The sequence below is a fragment of the Arctopsyche grandis genome, chromosome 2, assembly GCF_051622035.1.
Source record: "Arctopsyche grandis isolate Sample6627 chromosome 2, ASM5162203v2, whole genome shotgun sequence".
Taxonomy (NCBI): Eukaryota; Metazoa; Arthropoda; class Insecta; order Trichoptera; family Hydropsychidae; genus Arctopsyche; species Arctopsyche grandis.
In genome coordinates, this window is record NC_135356.1 from 12,171,379 (window position 1) to 12,193,569 (window position 22,191).

The following is a 22,191-nucleotide window of genomic DNA, read 5'->3' on the forward strand; positions in this document are numbered from 1 at the left end:
TCTGGTAAATCGGGCATTAACGTTAAAGTTAGTCTCATTTAAAACATGTGTCAAGAGTACCATTAGCAATCTTGTATAATATTAAAAAATCAGAAACCCTTCTGCGCTGAGACAAACTTGCAATATGGAAAAAAGAAAGTCTGTCATTATAAGATGGTAACAGTTTTTAAGACCAGTCTTATAGGATAAATGACGCAAAAAACGCTTCTGGATTGTTTCTAAATGCTCAATATGAGTTTGGTAATAAGGAGACCAAATGATTGAGGCATACTTCACATTACTACGAACCAAACTAATAAATTTGTGAGCAAATGATCAAAAACAAAATAAGATTTTAAAAATTAAACTAAATAAAAGTTTTTTTCATATGTAGAAGATGACTTTTTCGAGCAAAAAAAGATTTGAAGCAAAAAAAATCACATAATTTATACAACTTTTTACGTATGAGATCTTTCATGTCTCAAAAGAAGAGATTTGTTAGCAAACGATTTGAAACAAATATTACATTTGTGTGGCTTTTCCCCCAGTGTGAGATTTCATATGTACAACAAGATGACTTTTTAGAGAATATGATTTTAAACAAATATCACATTTATGTGGTTTTTCGTTGGTATGGGATCTTTCATGTCTTAAAAGGTCATAGTTCCGAGCAAATGATTTGAAACAAATATTACATTTATGGGATTTTACCCCAGTGTGAGCTATCATGTGTGAAACAAGACCATTTTTTCGAGTAAACGATTTAAAGCAAATATTACATTTGTGCAGCTTTTCCCCAGTGTGAGATTTCAAATGGTCAAAGAGACTACTTTTTAGAGAATATGATTTTAAACAGATATCACATTTATATGGTTTTTCTCCAGTATGAGATCGTTCATGTCTCAAGAGTAAAGACTTTTGAGCAAACGATCTGAAACAAATGTCACATTTATGCGGCTTAACCCCAGTGTGATATTTCATGTGCGCGCCAAGATAGCGTTTTAGAGCAAACGATCTGAAACAAACAGCACATCTGTGCGAATTTTCCTCAGTGTGAGATTTCACATGTGCAACAAGATTGTTTTTTAGGGAAAACGATTTGAAACAAATATTACATTTGTGTGGCTTTTCCCCAGTGTGAGATTTCACGTGAACAACAAGATGACTTTTTAACGAATATGATTTAAAACAAATATCACATTTATATGGTTTGTCCCCAGTGTGAGATTTAATATGTGCAACGAGATTTCTTTTCCGAGTAAATGATTTAAAACAAATATTACATTCATGTGGATTTATCCTAGAGTGGGATTCTATGTCATTACACATATTTTGAATGTTAATCTGATGGTCCATTCCAGATTGTGCGGAATGTGGAATTTCAATATCGTCCACCATTTCTGTTATATAGTTGCCCAAAATAAACTTTTCTCTGTTTTTCTGTAAAATAAGACAAACGTCATACAATATTAAACGTTTGAGACACTTTAAAAGCACAGTTAGAGTTAACTTGGGCGCTAAATTTACATTTTCTATAAAACAGATATTTACCTCAGAATCATTAGTCATATTGTCAACGATTGAATCGCAAATGTTTGATGGAGAAATTACATCCATTTCATCTTTCCATGTCAAATCTTCAAGTAAAACTTCTTCCGTCTTAATTTGCACACGTTCAACTAACCTCAGCTTCGCCGTTTCGATACTTTGAATACAAACGTTTCGGAAAGTGTTAAATAATTCCAGATTTTTGACACACACCAAGCATATCGTATCTGGAAAATTGTCACCTTTCTCAACCTGCAAATGAGAATGATAACAACGAATGGTAACGAATTTTAATAGCAATGGATTAAAAATGCCCATAACGGACCGGCATCTGACAGCACTTCTGAATGCGCTGAACCAGTGGATGAGGGTCGTCATAGATGGAGACGGAAGAATCGAGTGGAGCAGAGCACAGACAAAGTCTGCACTCCATGGTGTCGTAAATACAAATGTCCAAGTGACAACTGACCCGAGACGTCAAGACCAACTTTTTTTTATGTTGACAATACTTCAACACCAGTAGCAAAATGAGTGACAATTGGACAAAAGCTAAATTTACTGATAAGTAGTATATAGAAAAAAATGTTCATTTTAATAAAGAAATCATCAAAGATATTTTAATTGTATACTTCATTGTGTATTGTTGTAGAAATATTTAGTACAGGGATGTCATTTCAGTTTTTTCCAGGAGGGAGGGCAATTTTTGACTAATTTGTGATTATTTTTTGTCAAAATGGTCATTATTATATTATTTATCTTCAACATAAATAACAAGTAGACAGTATAAAAATTTGACGTACATTCGCCAAAACTTACTGCAATGCCTGATGGATAAAATTGTCTATCCAGATCGTATTAAATTTGTAGTGTTACGTACACTCGGATTAGGCCGAGTAAGTGCGATCGGATTAGGCCAAGTAGCATCCCAGAGACTGTGTGACCGTTGTAATTGGTTTCGAGGATTATCTCCCCTGAATGCATTAGCGGGGGTAGCAGTAACTCGGTCGCAGTCCGGTAGAGTTCTCAGAATCCACAGCGATAGCGTGGGAAACTTCCGTGGCACATCCAGTACGTGACCATAACAATAGGTAAACAAATCGGACGTCGAAGATGCTCTGAGAGACCTGCCCCTTATAAGGCGGTATTTAGGCGATATCAAGACATTTTGGACGGAGAACTGGCAGTGCGTGTACATATCTCCTTAATCATCAATAAATGCTGTGACACGACTTTGGCCTTTTACTTGGATCCGCCACTCACCCCTACGCAACAGTAGTGATACCAGCCAAAGAGTAATATTGGTCATTCGTCAAAATAAAACTTGCCATTTCACATTAATACTCACCGTTTATGTTTAGAGACTGACCATTTATTATTTATACTGACCTTTTTTATTATTATATTAACAAAAATAGACTAAAATTCTAAGTGCTTAGATGTTTTTAATATGTAATATTTGAAAAAAAGACGTATATCAATTTACGGTTCGGTGATTACTGGTCACAAAGTCACTAAAATCTCTATAACGGAACATCTGGCAGCCGAAAAGTCCATCATACTAACGAGAACTTGAATGCCAAAGATTGTGTATTCGCAATTTTCATGGCAAAAATTGTCTTTATGACCACGGCAAAGTGACGAATAGTCCAATTACCCAATTTACGAATTACGATTTATGTCGTATTATGAGAACGTTGGCTGCAGTGACTAGCATCAATTTGACAGCTGCTTTGGAGTACATATTACACTTATTTGACGTTAAATGTCAGAGCGATTTTTGAACCGTGGCCAGTGCGACGATTCAGATTTTACACACCTTAAGAACTTAACGCAAAAGTCTTAAAATGATTTACGTATTTCCTAAAATTTTTGTCTGTTTTCTGTTTTTGAACAAACAAACAAAACTTATTAAATTGTATTCACAATTATTGGGGTCCAGATTTCAGGTCCATTTACGAACGAGATGGTCACGCCATATTTATTGAACACTAGTTGTTTTACCCGGCTTCGCTCACTATTTGTAATATAAACGGCGTAAACATGGCGAATCTAATTTATTTATTTATACAGGTAAAAACCCATTTAAGAAAATAACATAATAAAAACATATTATACATATAATGGGGGATGAACGAATGAGACGACTGGCATGTTAATGCACGTGTTTTATTTATGACAGCTGAAGGCAGAGTGAGGTGGCCAGCTCCGAACATAATCGAGTTGGTCCCCACTCGCAGGAAGGTGACCAAACTCGACCATGTCGTATAGCGAGCCGCCACATCATAATGAAATCTTATAATATAAAAATAACAATGAAAGAAAAAAGAATAAAAACATTTAATGAAATCTTATAATATAAAATTAATAATGAAAGAAATAAAGAAAATCAGAAAATATGGTAAAAATTCAGGAAACACAATATTTTGAATGGATTCTATAAACCAGGGTTTCCCAAACTTTTTCTGCAATGGAAATTTTAACGGAACACTAACTTTTTAGGTTGAGTAATTTCTACTAGTAAAAATAATTTTTTGTTTTATTAAAACACATTATTTATTTAGTAATTACTTTAAGATATAAAACTATAATATAATATAAACATAAAAATGTGAATAAATAAATATCTGGTGTGGCGTCGAGCCTGTTCCTTCACTTTGACTTCGTTCCATAATAAAAAAATCCCGCTTCGCATAAATTCGTTGTAGAAAACGGAAGTGAAACAATAATAGCTTGTTTTGAAAAATTGGGGTACTCTTCTGACAAACTCACCCAGAAATCATTTAAAGGCTGATCTTTGTATTTTTTATGTTTCAAATCGAAGTCACTAATTATATCAATTACATTTTCATAGTCACTTGCGCTTAAGCCTACTGGTTTAATAATAATAATAATAATAATAGCTTTTATTCCAGACGATGAGGAGAATAGTGCAATCCCCAACGCCCATATAAATAATATATAGATAATAAAAAAAAAGTATTGAAAAATAGTAAACAAAAAATAAATAAATAAATACATAAGTAAATATATAAATATTACTGATAATAAATAATAATAATAATAAGTAATAATAATAATAAATAATAATTATAATAATTATAATAAATAAATAATAATAAATAGGTCTAATAATAATAAATAATAATAATTGTATGTCTATTCAAGGCGGTCGGTGTAGCAGTTCCATCCATCTAACATACAATGAAGAATGCAAATGAGAAGATGCAGCAGCAAGAAGACAATTAGGCGACAAAAATATACGAAGACGTAGAGAGGCCGCTCTCATCCTGAGAATGGCTTCAAAATGAGGCACATGCCCTTCTACAAACATTTGCGACGCGCTACAGCTCCTAGGTAACCCGAAAAGAGCACGGTAACAGTTGTTGTATTGTACCTTTATCTTCCTCATCGTCTCCCGCTTGTATCTGGTCCATAATTCACCAGTATAGAGGCTAGTACAAAAGGACATAAATAATTGTCTCTTAACCTCTACACTGGAGTGGAAAAATCGTCTAGCCAGCATATTTGCCCTTACACAAATGGCTCTTCTTTGTCTTTCGATGTCACGGTCATCAGATAGATCCTCCGTCAGCAAGTGTCCCAGATACTTGACTTCCCTAACAGTTTCAAGATTACGCCCATCTAAAATAATGTTGGGGACGAAATGAGGACCTCGACCGTATCGGAAAATCAATACCATGGATTTACTCGTATTATACCGCATATTATGTTCTGCAGCATAACTCGAGCAAACTTCCAGGAGGCGATTCAGAGCTGACGGAGAAGGCGCCAAGATCACCATGTCATCCGCATAGCTGATGTGGTTACTGCATATTCCTCCTATGTGGCAACCAACTCCAGTCTGTCGAAGGCGATGTGAAAGTTCATCCATGTAAAGGTTGAATAAGCCAGGAGACATTGACCCACCCTGTCTAACCCCGCACTTCAAAGAAGCGGGATCAGAGTATGAATTCCCCCAGCGTACATGGCTGAACTGATTCCGGTGCCAGGATGCTAAAAACCTTACGATTTGACTTGGAGCTCCCCTTTTTAACAGTTTGGACCAAAGTAGATCATGATCCACTCGATCGAAGGCCTTGGATAAGTCTAGAAAACAGGCGTATACGGAAGTTTTTCGCGATGTATAAAAATCCACTACCTGTTTTAAAGTGTAGATGGCCATGTCCGTCGACGAGTGCTTCTTGAATCCAAACTGCTCATCAGCTGACAAAAGGTAGCCACTTAATCTGCAACTCAATATCTTCTCTAGAATTTTAGATAAAATGGTGGCTAGAGCAATAGGACGATAGCTGTCAATGACTGAAGCATCAAGCTTTGATGACTTGAGGACAGGAACAATAGTCGTCCTTGAAAACTCTTCAGGTACATGTTCATGCAAAATCATCACATTGAAAAGCCTTGCTAATATGATGAAGAAATTCTTACCACTATGCAGAACATGATCCGTACTAATGCTGTCCCAACCAGTTGCTTTCCCTCCAGACATTGACCTTAACGCAGTTTCAACTTCTTCGCCAGTTATGACGAAAAACGAATCTTCTGAGATAGACATAACCATATCAGCCCTGCCCATCAAATCCGAAACAGACTCTTTGAAATGCTTGCTAAACATATTGGCAATACTCCGATGGTTGTAGATTCCATTAATATGTACCGGGATAGTACTGTTTACTGCTAAAATAGCATTTGTAGCATTCCAAAATTGCTTGAAGTCTTTATTTCTATGATATAGAGCTATCTTGTCCATAACACTCTGATTAGCGTTGCGTTGACATACCTTCAGTGCAATTTTAAAAACATGCCTAGCATGACGACGTCGGTCGGCAATTTCTCCTGTAGAAGGGCGGCCCGCTGCGACCCATTCTATAAATGAGTTCCTCGAATCTAGGTAGCGTGCCGCTACCTGATCGTTCCAACCAGGAACCACCTTAAACCTCTTATCATTATACTGATGCGTTGGTGAAGAAAATTATGTCGAAGCGGCATTTCTCAACACATCTACAATCGAGTGATAGAGGTAATTAATGGAAGTCCTATGCTCAGTATCAGTGCATTTTCTCAAATTGCAATTTTGAAGATTATTATCACATACAATACGATCCAAAGAGTTAATTATTTCTAGTGAATATGCAATTATGTCGGAAGGGTTGCGTGGCATCCAAGTTGCAATGTCGCGATGACGATAATTGTGATATGGTCTCGAACGATTCAGACCATTCGAAGCAATTATAACAAAAAGCGGACGATGATCTGACCATACTACGTCAGTGTGGTTTAGCTGTCACGGAAAATGGATTCCGAACCCAGAAATCGTCCTTTGGAAAATATTACAAACGAGTTGTTTTCAAGGTACATATGTAACATAGTGATCTAAAAATACTTTGGAAACTTCTTCATCTACTTTAAAATTTAACTTAAACATCAGTGGAGATTGATCATCACTCGCCTTTCAATATGAATAACTTTAAATGTGTTGCAGTGTATAAAACCTTTCCAAATTGTCACGGAGCACTGGTGTTCCTCGGAACATAGTTTGCGAAACGTTTCTACACAAGGAATGTACATATACATATGTACATTCAAATAATTTTTATTTTTTAAATTGTTTTAAATTACGCCAACTGGCACGCATGTAAAATAAACAAAAAGTAATGTGAATATGAGTCGTGTAGTATTAATACCGTCTATAATGGTTTTTGAACAAATTATCAAAACTCAATACAAATCATCCGTATTTCCCAGGTATGAAGAGGGAGATGAGTTGTGTTATGAAGAGGGAGTAGACATATTGGGGAGTTTGCATTGGATCTGCTGAAATGGAAGGAGTAGGTGTGGAATTATGACTATTGATTGGTTAATGTATGGGACTTATTTAAAGTGCCCATTTGAGCCTCAAACAAAACTTCACCAATTAGTTTTTCTGCCATGATTCGTTGCATTTTGGTAACTTCCCGTAATACATTGCCAACATGTTTGGCGTAAAAATCGTGGCGATCTTCTTTACACTTAAAATGTTCTTTAACTGTCTTCAGTACATCAGTGACCAGTGCTGTATTAGAATAAGGTCGTTTAGGTGGTCTTGTTCTTGTGTGGGGCATAGATGTCGATGCTGGAGAGTTTACAGTAAGGTCCCCTCCTGCAGTGTTATCACTTATTACTGAAAGCGATGCTCTATCACTTACGTCTACAGTATCTTCAGAAGCGGAATCAATAGGGGGCATAAAATCACTATCACGTTCCTGTAACAATGTATCGTAATTTCCTTAGATTTTATGCATACATTTTATATTATATGTAGATATATCTAGTAGCTACTACGAAAAGTCATTTTGAAACAATAATCCTTAAATAAATATTTTTGTTTATATTTGTTCTCTTCAGTTTCAGTAAACGACAGAAGAATGGAGAAGCATAGCAAAGGATTTTGAAGAAAATTGGAATTTCCCGCACTGTCTCGGCAGCTTGGATGGATAACACGTTAACCGTTTGCCCGCGGCCGTCTTCTATGGATGCTTTGGGCGACAAGTCTGTAGCGCGGCTGTCTTCCATAGAATTTCTGAACTTTGCACGGGATTTTGAGCCTTATATGCGCCTATTTCAACCGTTTTAAGGTTCAAAATTGGTTGAATATATTACTGAGAGTTGAATGCCATCTATTCAATTTGCTTAAAATGAATATACACCAGTCAAAATTAGTTTTTTGTGGAACCATACTGAAACCTCGTTTATGTGACGTCACGTCTTCATACAATTGAGACGATACCTCTCAATTGTATGAACAATGATTATTTGACAATTAAGCCAAAACTACGAGATATATTATGTATTTTATTGTTTAAAATAATACTTTATGTGTTAATTAACATATCTGGTTACTTGAGTAAATATTAAAATCTGTATTTAAGGTCGAAAACTCGATTGCCAAATTCGCGAAAAAGGTGCCGCCGCGTACAGGGCTTGTTCGCTATTTTATTGCCGCGGGCAAAGGGATTTTATTGCCGCGGGCAAATATTATTCGCCCGAGTGGAAGTGGTTCGCAATTTTATAACTACAAAGGTCGCCACAGTTTAGTGTTAATGGCATTAGTGGATGCAAATTGTACATTTATCATGTGTAATTTCAGAACTAATGGAAGATTTTCGGACGGAGGAGTTCTACAACACACTTATTTTTTTTGAAAGACTTCAGAACAACTCCTTGAACATCCCGGATAAAGAGACAGTAAAACATACTTCTACCCAGGCGAATGAACAGAATTTGGTACGATGTCAGGTGACCTGTACGCTCTTCGACCTCAAGGTGAATCTTCCTACACACGTTACGGTCTGCGTCAACATCACGGTAGACCTCTCAGGTATTTCGGAGCGTATGTAGCCCCTCTATAGTTAACTTGGGCGCTAAATTTATATTTTCTATAAAACGAATATTTACCTCATCTTTCCATTTAAAATCTTCAAGTAAAACTTCTTCCGTCTTAATTTGCACACGTTCAACTAACCTCAGCTTCGCCGTTTCGTTACTTTGAATACAAACGTTCCGGAAAGTGTTAATTAATTCTAGATTTTTGACACACACCAAGCATATCGTATCTGGCAAATTGTCACCTTTCTCAACCTGCAAATGAGGATGATAACAACGAATGGTAACGAATTTTAATAGCAATGGATTAAAAATGCCCATAACGGACCGGCATCTGACAGCACTTCTGAATGCGCTGAACCAGTGGATGAGGGTCGTCATAGATGGAGACGGAAGAATCGAGTGGAGCAGAGCACAGACAAAGTCTGCACTCCATGCTGTTGTAAATACAAATGTCCAAGTGACAACTGACCCGAGACGTCAAGACAAACTTTTTTTTATGTTGACAATACCTCAACACCAGTAGCAAAATGAGTGACAATTGGGCAAAGCTAAATTTACTGATAAGTAGATATATAGAATAAAAAAATTTAATAAAGAAATCATCAAAGTTATTTTAATTGTATACTTCATTGTTTTTTGTTGTAGAAATTTTGTTGTGATTATTTTTTAGTAAAATGGTCATTATTATATTATCTATCTTCAACATAAATAACAAGTGGAATAACTGCAATGCCTGTTGGATGAAATTGTCTATCCAGATCGTATTAACCTTGTAGTGATACCAGCCAAAAAGTAATATTGGCCATTCTTCAAAATAAAACTTACCATTTAACATTAATACTCACCGTTTATGTTTGGAGACTGACCATTTATTATTGGTTGTGGCTATTTGCAGGTACTATATCTGTGAATTATTGGCTATTTGCAGGCACCATATCTGCGAATTATTGGCTATTTTCATGTACTATATCTGCGAAAGACGCAAAGCCTTCTGCGTATGCGCGTGAACTTATAATCCGATTATAATTTCTTACATTTTTTCGTTGTATACATAGAAGTAGAATGCATAGAATCGCTCTCAGCCTCCAAAAATGTTGTTACAAAAATTCTGCGCGGCAGAGTTTGTTCATTGTTTGCTAAGCTTTGTCTCTCTCTCTCTCTCTCTTGTCTCTCTTCTGACTTTCCGTCTCTCTCTTCGATGGCTCGCTTTTAGACGGTACTTTTGTTAACAATGGCCATTCTATACATTCTATTTCTATGGGTGTATATGATAATAATTTTCTAACAATTAATAATATGAACTAATTTGGATTATATTTTTTACTCTCCGTCACTTTACGAGTTCGAACTAAATTTTAAGAGGTTTAAAACAAAATTTTAACAGTAAACACGCTGACAGTGATAGTTCACGCGCATGCGCAGAAGGCTTTGCGCCTGTCGCAGATATAGTATAGTATGAAAATAGCCAATAATTGGTAAAAGTGAAAATCCTCGACAGGGCGGAGACCGCTAGGTCGGAAGGAAGGCTCGGTCAACCCGCTCCATTCTTTGATTGGCTACTCTTCGCGATGCCAATAGTATTGCCGTGCCCTGAATTAACTCCACTTTTACCTGATGAAATACTCATACATATACTGCCTGGTTCACATATGTATAATTTGCAGATATAGTACCTGCAAATAGCCACAACCTTTATTATTTATACTGACCACTTGAATACTGAAGGACGGATTCAATGTAAATACTGACCTTTCTTATTATTATATTGACAAAAATAGACTTAAATACTTACCAGTAAAATAAAAGCTGTATACATAGGTAATTTAACTTTAAAAATATTAAAATGTTTTTCTAAGTGCTTAGATGTTTTTCGACAGATTTATGCGCATCTGATAATAACAATATCTTAAACTCTGTCCTAAACTCCTACTATTAGAAAAAAACGTATTTCAATTTACGAATTACGATTTATGTCGTATTATGAGAACGTTGGCTGCAGTGACTAGCATCAATTTGACAGCTGGTTTGGATTATTACACTTATTTGATGTTAAATGTCAGAACGATTTTTCAACCGTGGCCAGTGTGACGATTCAGGTTTTACACACCTTAATAACTTAAAGCAAAAGTCTTAAAATTATTTACGTATTTCCTAAAATTTTTGTTTGTTTTCTGTTTTTGAACAAACAAAACTTATTAAATTGTATTCACGATTATTGGGGTCCAGCTTTCAGGTCCATTTACGAAGGAGATGGACACGCCATATTTATTGGACACTAGTTGTTTTACCCGGCATCGCCCAGTATTTGTAATATAAACAGCCTAAACATGGCGAATCTAAATATTCATTTGGTTTTTATTAAATTTATTTGAATCGAAAAAGAATATAATATTCAACCAATTGAATTGTCGTCATAGAAATTTTGTACTGTTTACGAAGTTCCCAACCAATGATACTTACATACAAAGTCTCTTTCGAAATTATGTATTAGATTTAGAATCTCGCATCAAACAATGTGACATAGAGGTCGAGTGAATGTGCAATTTATATCACCAGGTATATAAAATCTTAGTCGTTTAAATACATCCATGTACGTAGCACATAAGATATTTAATTATAATGCCTAATTCGAATCTTTCAGAGTTTCATTAATTCAATTACACTGTTCGACAAATGACGACTTTTAACATGTTTCAGAGACGAGATATGACTTTTCTTATAGATCAATGCCCAGTGAACACGAATCTGGTAATAAAAAGTGTTGATTGGAGAAATTCGGAGATATATGTGTTTTTTAAATCGCGCGATTTTTCTATATCTTGGTGTTGTTCGGTCGATTTCTCAAAATCTGTTAATTTCCAGTTCAAAATGAATATTGGAATCTACAGTCGGGTATTTTATCTTTCATTTGTAGTACTTTTCAGCTTTCAAATCTCTATTTATGTTTCGTATATATTCTGAAGAGGATATGATTGAAGTTAGATTGTATTAAGAATGTTTTCAAACCAAAAGAAGAGAATTTTGGTCAATGATTTTCGCCACTAATGATGTATGGATGCAAAACTTAAACCTTGACTGTTAAAATGTTGCATTAATCGATTTCCAATAATTTTTTAAAGCGTGTAAAAATATTGAACACTTCTATGACTTTTTTATTTTAAAATATAAATTAATGATATCTTTTGTGTAAATATAAGTAGAAAACAGGTTCTTCAAAATGTTTAAAACAATCATATATTATATATGTTTCAATCAAGTATTTTATGCGCTTTGTAACAATAAGGCACAGCATTTGAAATGTGTGACTAGAGTTGAAGAAATGAAGAATTTGAAGTGGACTTTAAGAATGGATGAAAGGTGAACAAGACATATGTATGTTTAAATGATATCCAAGGTAACCTTAAGGCTGTTGTAAGACAAATTATCATTACTGTAATTTAATTTGATTAAGTATTAATTTGAAACTGAAACATTCACTTATCGAAACACATTGAGAAACTATTTATTTTATTTTTTAGGTATTCTCACTCATGACGATGAACTCATTCATGCTCGGAAGGTTGAGCTAAACACGGTGGCCGGAATGGATAAGATTGCTTTGTTTTTACTAATCTCTTCTTACTTCACTTTCGATTTTGTCGTGTGACGAAATTTTTATCGCTCATCATTACACATTAGGGTTTCTGATTTTCCGGACTTTTTCAATTCCCGGGACTCGGGACGGAGCTCGGGATCCCGGGACACATGTAAAAATTTTTTTTTTCAATTTAATATATTTTTTATTAATAAAAAAATATTTATTTATTTACAAAACAATACGTAATATGTCTATTAACACGAAAAAATGTAACTATGATAGTAAACTTATTTAAAGTAGCTTCTTAAGAATACTATATTGATAACTCCTTATTTAATTCTCCATTCATCGTCAAACACAATTGTTTCATCTTCATCCGAATCTAAAAGAGTTTCTTCCATTGTGGAATCGTCAATACAAGAAGGATATACTCGCTTCATAATAGTTTCACTGTAGGATATACATTCGATTTTATTACAACATTTAAAGAATGTTTTGTTCGGTATAAAATCAGAATTATTTAAAATTTATGTTAAAAAAAATCAGTTTTAGGCTTCTTCTTTTTCCTATTTTAATTTTTGAGAATATTTTACAATTCTTTGTGTATTTGATTTATTATTTCCCTTCGTGCAGTCGTAAAAATGTTGTATGTTTTCAAAGGACACGGGACAACAAAAATTCCGTGAATTCCCGGGAATGTCTGTCCCAGGTCGACCCGGGTCAGAAACCCTATTACACACAGAAAATTGCAAACACAAGTCGAAGCGATACTAATGAGACTCATAACTTGCATTAAATAATTAGTTTTCATTTAACTATATTGTTAATACGCTCATATGAACAACAGTGCATTTAAGAAAAGCTTTTTACACTTTTTTTTTGCGAATCGAGAGTCATTTTATAGCGAAAAGACTCGTCAGTATTATCATTATCCTAGGCACATACATGATGATGGTTAAATTGCCAACAAGGTCTCAAGTTCAATCATCATACGATTTTATCGATGATATCAGATATTCCAGATACATTTGCTAGAAGACGATCGATTCGTTGATTGTTTAAAAATATTAATAATATGGTTAGTCCTTATTCTGTGTTATAAATTTGTTATATTGCATATGTACACGCCATGTACATATGCAATATAACTAATATTGGTAAAGCATTGTGACGTTTTAGGGGTAACTTGATATGTCACTAAAGCAAAAATGCAATAAATAAACGTTTTTATACTAATTCTCAATGCTTCAAATGTTATTTTTCAGTAGTATTTCATTCACCATGTCGGCAGAACACTTGCAAGACCTTTGATGGGAGGTATTGATCTAACCTCTGTTCAGTCCAGATCTAGTGATGTGTTACTTTTGTCTTATCACATAATACTTACATACATGTTTAGGGATACTATCCTGTATTGAATACGGTGGAGCACTTAGATGTGTGTTGCTGCCGCAGGTCAACGGATTTCGTTTCTGCAGCGAAATATCAATCAGCGTTCCCGAACTGAAGCAGGACAAGCTTTTGGGACAGCGTGTCATCTGCTTGTTTTGATTTAGCCTTTCATTTTGGCACATACAGCCAGCATTATGGCTCGGTGGTTGCGTTTTGTTTGGCACTGAGAGGTTACCGAGTTCAATCCCGTGCTAATCTTTAATACTGCTGGTTAGACTTGGATATTTGTGACTCCAAGTCTATCGTTTCTTATCAGCGTTTGCCAATTTAGTTGAATTCATTGTTGAAACGGTTCCTCCATCAAATTGGCAAAAATCATTCTACCCGCTATGTCACAAATATCTGAATTTGATTTATGTACAGTATGTAAAAATTTATGAACAAGTCTAAATACATAGATGTCTATGGATTAATTAATTTTTCAGCCTCTCGAAATACAGCGATTTATGTTATAAAAATGCTGCAATGTTTGTAAATAATTGTCTAGGAAGGTGCATTGGGGTCTACCTGTTAGGCTTCCTGATATACTCGTATATATATGTAAAATAAAATACAACACAAAACCAACCTGCTTCTCTACTTTCATCGTATGTAACATGGGTGGCCGATCTTTTAACCACTACGGGCGATCGGATCTGTTTATGAAATTATTGACGGCAGTCTACTAACACTAAAAGTAGTAAAGTTTTATTAATGCAGGCAATATGCTTATAATATAAGCTTTACAGTTCGTAAATATGAACTATGGATAAAGACCCACGAATCTCAGCTCATGGCTCTCAATCTCAATCACAGCTCAGTCACTTTTCATCAGTGTCTGCAATTGTAATTCCCCAAGATCAGATTTACATTATTTTAGTAATGCTCTGAATTTTCGTCTTTGCAAACTGCTTCCACGAAAAGAATTAACTAGTCTGAATTTAATATCTTTGAGCACAAAACCTGCTGATGGATAATGCAATGGTATATATGTAGGTATGGGTGCGATGGTGCTTTCGAGTTTGTATTTCAAGCAATCTCTTATGTTGTATGGAAAATTATAATGAGGTAATTCATATGAAAGGAAAACAAAACGGATATAATTTTGTACTGTATCTTATGAAACCGAACAAATAAATTGCAGTATCGAAGCATCAGACAGGCGGGTGACTAGGAATGGTTATGCGGTGGACGGGTCAATCCCTGTCGACGCTTTGGACACCCCTGGTATATAAGCATCTTAAGAATCAGATATGTGCCTAAAGTTGTATGTTCAATATATTATCCCACCTCGACCAATATCATTTCGCACGTACAATGTTCTATTGTCTGCACGAATTGCTATTGGTCGAGAGGCGGTGTAAGGAACAGCATGTACATATGTTTTGTATCTTCCTACAGTGGATCAACTATAATTTAAAATTAAGACATCGAATTAAATAAAATATTTATGTTATAACTACATATGTACTACATGCATATTTATTTACTAGCTGTATTACCCGGCTTCGCTCAGTATTTATAATATAAACCGCTTAAACATGACAAATCTAATAGTAAACATTTAATTTAAAAAAAAAAAAAAATTAAAAAAAATTTTTAAATTAAATAAAAAAATAAAAAAAATTTTTGCCTTCTAGGGCTTCGCCCTCTGCGCCCCCCTGCGCCTTTGCCTTCTAGGGCTTCGCCCCTCCGCTCCCCCATGAGCAATTGCCGTCTAGGGCTTCGCCCCCCTTAGTTTATGCCTTTAAGGGCTTCGCCCCTCCGCGCCCCCATGATTAATTGCCGTTTAGGGCTTCACCCCCCTTAGTTAATGCCTTTTAGGGCTTCGCCTCTCCGCGCCTCCATGATTAAATGCCGTCTAGGGCTTCGCCCCCCTTAGCTGATGCCTTTTAGGGCTTCGCCCCTCCGCGCCCCCATGACTAAATGCCGTCAAGGGCTTCGCCCCCATGATCAGTTGCCTTTTAGGGCTTCGCCCCTCCACGCCCCCATGATTAAATGCCGTCTAGGGCTTCGCCCCCCTTATTTAATGCCTTTTAGGGCTTCGCCCCTCCGCGCCCCCAAGATTAATTGCCGTTTAGGGCTTCGCCCCCCTTAGTTAATGCCTTTTAGGGCTTCGCCCCTCCGCGCCCCCATGACTAAATGCCGTCAAGGGCTTCGCCCCCATGATCAGTTGCCTTTTAGGGCTTCGCCCCTCCACGCCCCCATGATTAAATGCCGTCTAGGGCTTCGCCCCCCTTAGTTAATGCCTTTTAGGGCTTCGCCCCTCCGCGCCCCCAAGATTAATTGCCGTTTAGGGCTTCGCCCCCCTTAGTTAATGCCTTTTAGGGCTTCGCCCCTCCGCGCCCCCATGATTAAATGCCGTCTAAGGCTTCGCCCCCATGATCAGATTGATCAGTTGCTTTGGGGGCGCTGGGGGCGCCGGAGGCGTCGGCGGCGCTGGGGGCGAAGGCCCCGGAGCGCCGGGGGCGAAGGCCCCGGGGTGCCGGAGGCGTCGGCGATGCACAAAACGTAATTCGTAATTCGTAATAACTTCTTAATTTGTCATTCGTAATTCGTGCATCAATTTCTTTCCGAAACCAGTCGATTCAATATCTTTAACTTTATTTTTATTCGAGTTTCAATTCCTTTTCGAAACCACCCGTTGAAATCAACGGGTCCAACACTAGTATTAGATTAGAAACCGAAACATACAGTAATACAATATTTTTTCAAAACATCGACACCAAAAGTTTTGAATCGTTTCCGTAAAGATAATTGAGTTATCAGGCGATCTTGTCTCTCGGATGTGCATCTTTTCGGTCCTGTCCCCTTCTTACGAGCAAATGTTCCAAAATCCTTTTTCTTTTACATTATTCTTGACAAAATAGATTCAGAACGTCCCATTTGTTGAGAAATTGATTGCAATGAATGTCCATAGTCTGCCAAAGCCGCGATTTTTATATTCTCCTCCAATGATAGTTGAGTGTATTTTGCATGGTATTTTTGCATTTTCAACGATTTCGATCCGTTAACCTCGAAAGCTCATACTAAACTGAACTCAAATCGTAGAAAACAATCATATGTAAAAGACCCGATCGTTAAAAACCACACACCTAAAGGGACAATATATTGATTGCCCAAAAATCGTAAAATCACAAGTGTTCCGGTTTCCGAAACCGAAACTTGACAATTTTTTGAATACTTTTTAATTTTTTATAATTTTTTGTGTCTTTAATATTTCTTTCTGTTGACACAGACGGTTGTATTTGTTTTTATTTGATTGAATAAACATTAGACAAACAAAAAAATAATAACTGACTAACATACCTCATTTAACCGTGAGATTTTGGTGTTTTTACTTAAAATCTTTAAAAATGAAATAAAAAAGACTGTACTGAGGTATGTGTGGCTCTGGTATATGATCTATCTACCCTTCAAGGCTTTGCACTTGGCTTCATAAAACCCTGTATTTATAAATTGAAAAAAATTCAATATATTGGGGTGACACCACCGTGTAAAGGCAACTGAAATGAAACATGAGTTGCAGCTCTGCTATGCAAGGAGTGTGAGGTTGTATAGGGTCGGGTGAATAAATATATTCGAGTTTTATTGAGAAATAGGCTTGATTGCGACGTGGCGTTGCATTGTGAAGACATTGTACGCTTATAGTGAGTATTGTGCGATGTGGTGGTTCCAGCCGCGGGGGATTGGGCGACCAAAGTCATTACTGACAGATCGCCTGGGGCCTCTCGGTTGAACGCCCCTGGTCTTATTTTCCATTCCATTTTGAGGCGACCGCCCCAGGCGCTGTTTGCCGCCCCAGCGTCGCTCAAACTTACACTCGACCTCAGTGTATTTATTCTCTTTTGTCACGTGCTGAAGCTAAGGTGCAAATTGGCTAGCGGAATTAGTTAAAGCGTTCGTATTCAGGCCATGGATTCAATTCCATTTTTTTAAACGACTTTGACTGAAAAGCGTTGAGTTTGAAGAAGGGTATGAAATGTCTTACCTATGTATATAAACATAATATGTAGGTTGTCATGACGACAGGATCGGTGCACGATCATAAAATATTTCGACCGGCAAAAATTACTATTGCACGACAGATTTATTCATTGAATATTAGACTGAACCGTCATAAAAGAAATTTGCCATTGTCAAAAATGCAATTTCCATTAGATACAAATTGTTTAACTTTAATTTTACACACACAGTTGATTATAATTGCCAGGTTGAACTTCGTTTTTAGGGTGATAGTGGGTGGGAGAAGATGGGGGTTGTAGAAATTTGGTAGTTGGTGGAAAGAGGGGGGGGGGGGGGGGGTGGAAAAATTAATACGCTTTGTAAGGCGGTTTCAGTTGTAAGTCGATTTCTGTCATGATATTTTAATGTGAATTTGACTCTTTTTTTTTTGTTCACCACTTAATTGTCTGCCAAATATAGCGTGCAAAAGGCGCCCACCCGCAAAATATTTAGCGGCGCCCCCCCCCCCCCCCCCCTCCCCATATACACATATTATTTTCTTTTCAGCAAAATAATTTTTCAAAATACATACCTTTTTACGTATAAAAATCTGTTCTTCTGGACTTCGCATTGGCAAACACTTCGATTATTTTGTTAAAATTAATTTTATTTGTTCTCTCATGTTCGATACTAATCAGCGCTAATCCTTTGAGTCGATTGTGTCATAGTTGACCTTCAGTATGTAATTTTTAATAAGTTTCAACTTAGAGAACAAGAGCTTAGCAGTGGCTACAGTCAGTGGCGGACTGGGACTGAAATCAGTGCATGCCAGGAGTCAAAGGGGGCCCCACCCAGGGTTAAAAATATTTGTCCCCCCCCCATATAACAAAATTTTCTTCTTTCCATCACGCTAAAAATCAAGGGCAAAAAATAAATAAAATTTTCAAAAATGGGAATAAACAAATTTAGGTACAAGAAAAATGGCAAAAGCAAAATAGATCCATAAATTACATTGTATATTTCGTTTTAATCCTTGTCCTAGGTAAATAGAATGCATCATAAAAGAATGCGGCATAAAAGCGGCTTTTACTTTCGGTAGAAAACAATCAGGGACGTCATTTCAGCTTTTTCTTGGGGGGGGGGGGGCAGGCAAAGATTGGTCAAATTGAATTTTTTTTCAAAAAATCTTTTTTATATCGGAATAAAAATGGAAAATATACAATATGAAAAAAATAAGCTTATTTTTGAAAAAATATATATAAAAATATCTTATGTAAAAAGCCAAAAAAGCGCCGCAGGCGAAAATTTTTTTCCAAAAATTTTCACATGGTCGCAAAATGGTTAACAAAAGTCGACCATCAAAATGTATCACTATATCAAAAAATTTACAAACTTTCGGAAAAATAAACGATACACATCTGTTTTTGAGACAAAATAAAGTAAAGGCGAACTTTCTAACGATTCGCTCAATGGGACGAACAATTTCCAAGAATGTTACCCAAGGCATACCACTTAAAAACCAAAATATATTTGCTTCAAAATAATAAAATCTTTTTTTTTTCAAAGCACATAGCAGCGATTATTTTATTAGTTACACAAAAGTAACATAATATAAGAAATAAACGCAGCATTCATAGATCCATAGTATCTCATTAATCATTAAATTCATAATATTTTCTAAATTCGCCTATTCCTTAATTTAGGGGGGCGAGTGCCCCCCCCAAATTACGTCCCTGAAAACAAAAAATGCATAATATTTTCAATTAATGTTAATCGAAAATCGAGATTTTGGGGAGGGGCCCCTATCCTATGTTTCTATATACATGGATGTGTCTAGATTAGGAATAGATTTTATATTCGGAAACTGTTTAAAATTGTGTATTTAAATCTTACTATATCGTCGAAGTATAATCAAATATTATTTTGAAAGTATGTATGAAGTAAATTTAAATCGCTGGTTGATGATGAATCGTCCTATCAAAATTGTTTTAAGCAATTCAGTTTATATTATTCACGGAAATTTGTTTATTCCCATTTTTATTTCATTAGGTAGTTGTTACATAGGTTGGAAATATTACATAACCTTGAGGTTGGAAATGGGCCCGGTAAAAGGGCCCACGCAAATGTTGAAACTTACATTTCGAGCCTAATAAAAAAAGTTAACCGATCCTTGGGCTGTTAAAGCAGGTATTAGTTGTTTGTGTATATCGTAAGAAATTTGTTTTGTTGAAATACCCAAACTCTAGGTCCCAAAGTGCAATATCCTATAAATTTTTACACACGTGAAATAGTTAAAAAGTTATTTAATTTTACTGAGGGCCCATATTTTCTAACGGATAGTGGGGCCCACATGCCATCGGGCATGTACGCTTGTATGGCCAGTCCGCCACTGGCTACAGTTACCGGAATTGTGAGGAACAAGATGATTGCGGTGGCGATATCAGGAAATGACGAATTTATAGTGTAAAAATCACAAATGAAGAGCTTCGCCAAATTATGAACACTGTCGATCTTCTATATTTTTTCTCTTAAGCACGAACGGAAATCAAGCACCTGGTTAGGTAGTGACTTGTCAAAGTCATTGACATATTGGTCGGCTAAAGATTTGGCTTCACGATATAAGTCGTCATCTGATAATTGAATGAGATTTTTACTTTGTAGGAAGGCGAACTTTGAAATAATATCGTTAAAATATGTAAAACGAACCTTCAATTGCATCAAGGCAACGTCTAGTGCCGCATTAAAAATTGTTATTTCAAACTCTTTCAATGAATCTTGGAATCGTGTATCATTACTAAGTTCATTGAAGTGCTTTTTGACAAAATATTGACGATTCGATGTCAGTTTTGACTCCAAACCCCATTTTGTTGCAATCGTTGATGAAATTGTTACAAATCCTTCAAATTTATTCCTAAAACGATTGAGATTGTCGTATGCATTTTTGATCATCGACTGAGCACTGCTAACATCGATGTTTTTTGATTGTAGGAGCTTTGATAAAAAGTTGAGAGGCTGAAGAATGTTATCAAAAAACACGAGTAGGAGAATAAATTCGAAACTTTCCATTTTCTTTTTTAGTCCCTTTGCTTCTGATTGTTCATCCTTTCTTTTACTTTTTAAAATTATTTCTGAAAGACATTTTAAAACATCTGTATATGAATTTCGAAGTGCATTGATGGAATCTAGGCTTGAAGACCAACGAGTAGGGTTCAATCTTTTTAAAGTAACTGATGGTGAATTTTCCTTAAAAACTTCCCACCTGTTAATGCTGACAGCGAAAAATTTATGAATTTGTTCAACCACATCAAAAAAATAAGAAGCTTTTGGCACATCATATACGGTATCTTTAATGATGAGATTTAAATTATGAGCTGCCCAGTGAATGTAATGAGCGTTTGGTTGGAGTTCAGTTATCATCTTTTTTGGACCGTTGTATGCACTACTCATTACTCTGGCACCATCGTAACCCTGTCCTCTACATTTCGCAATATCTAGTCCTTTACTTGTCAACAAATCCAAAATAACATTTTTTAAACCCTCTGCACTTCTGTTTTTAACATTAAAGAACCCCACGAATGATTCCTTTATTTCAACATCAATTGGACGTTGAATTTCATCTTTTTGAACTACAATGTATCGAAAAACAACACTCACTTGCTCAATTTTACTCAAATCTCGAGTACCGTCAATTATGATTGAATAGAAAGGCGAAGTGCTTATCTCTTTAAATATTTAATTTTCTATTCGTGTCGAAATTAATTGGATGATTTCATTTTGAATTGTCGCGCTCAAATAAGTCTCAGAACCTGCTTTATGTTTGGCTATCAATGATTCCAAAAGTGGATCATAAGTTGCCAGAAGTTTAATAAAAGAAAGAAAATTTGAAGGATTTTTAGAAGACACGAAATTTTCTTGATGGCATCGAAATTCCAAATTACATTTAGCCAATGTTAATATTACATTAATAATACGATGAATGACTTGACGCCAGTAGTTTACACGACTTTTCAATTCTGACGAGATACATATACATATTCATCAATTGTCTCAGAATTTTTCCACAAATCGTACGTAAAACAGGGTTTAGTGTGTACCTCAGATTTTGCGTGAATTGAATTTTTTTTTGAAAGTTAAGTTGTAAAATTGACATACATATATGTACAAGGGTAGGAGAGAATTCTCAGATATATGTACATAACATAAAACGAGATGCGAATAGGTTGAAAAATAAAGTAGTGTTTAAAAAATTGTTACAAAAAAATTAACAGAAAAAGTTAAAAAAAATCAGTGAAAAAGATCCGCCGCTTAGCGGCGCCCCCGAAGTCTCG

The 22,191-nt window shown here is 35.8% G+C and overlaps 2 protein-coding genes across 2 annotated transcripts; both read right to left on the reverse strand.

Annotated features, from left to right (window-relative positions):
* Positions 1 to 364: 364 nt before the first annotated feature.
* LOC143922758 (uncharacterized) lies at positions 365 to 2,028 on the reverse strand. The gene is made up of 3 exons (XM_077446098.1): positions 1,853 to 2,028; positions 1,531 to 1,779; positions 365 to 1,419 (listed from the first exon to the last, which is right to left on the reverse strand). Exons 1-3 carry the CDS (start codon positions 1,958 to 1,960, stop codon positions 502 to 504), a joined length of 1,275 nt encoding a protein of 424 aa, XP_077302224.1. The 5' UTR covers positions 1,961 to 2,028; the 3' UTR covers positions 365 to 501.
* A 4,672-nt stretch (positions 2,029 to 6,700) lies between these two features.
* Positions 6,701 to 9,422, reverse strand: LOC143922652 (uncharacterized). Its single transcript, XM_077445987.1, has 3 exons — positions 9,236 to 9,422; positions 8,980 to 9,162; positions 6,701 to 7,787 (listed from the first exon to the last, which is right to left on the reverse strand). The coding sequence occupies exons 1-3, from the start codon at positions 9,341 to 9,343 to the stop codon at positions 7,392 to 7,394; spliced, it is 687 nt and encodes a 228-aa protein (XP_077302113.1). The 5' UTR covers positions 9,344 to 9,422; the 3' UTR covers positions 6,701 to 7,391.
* Between the last annotated feature and the right edge of the window lie 12,769 nt (positions 9,423 to 22,191).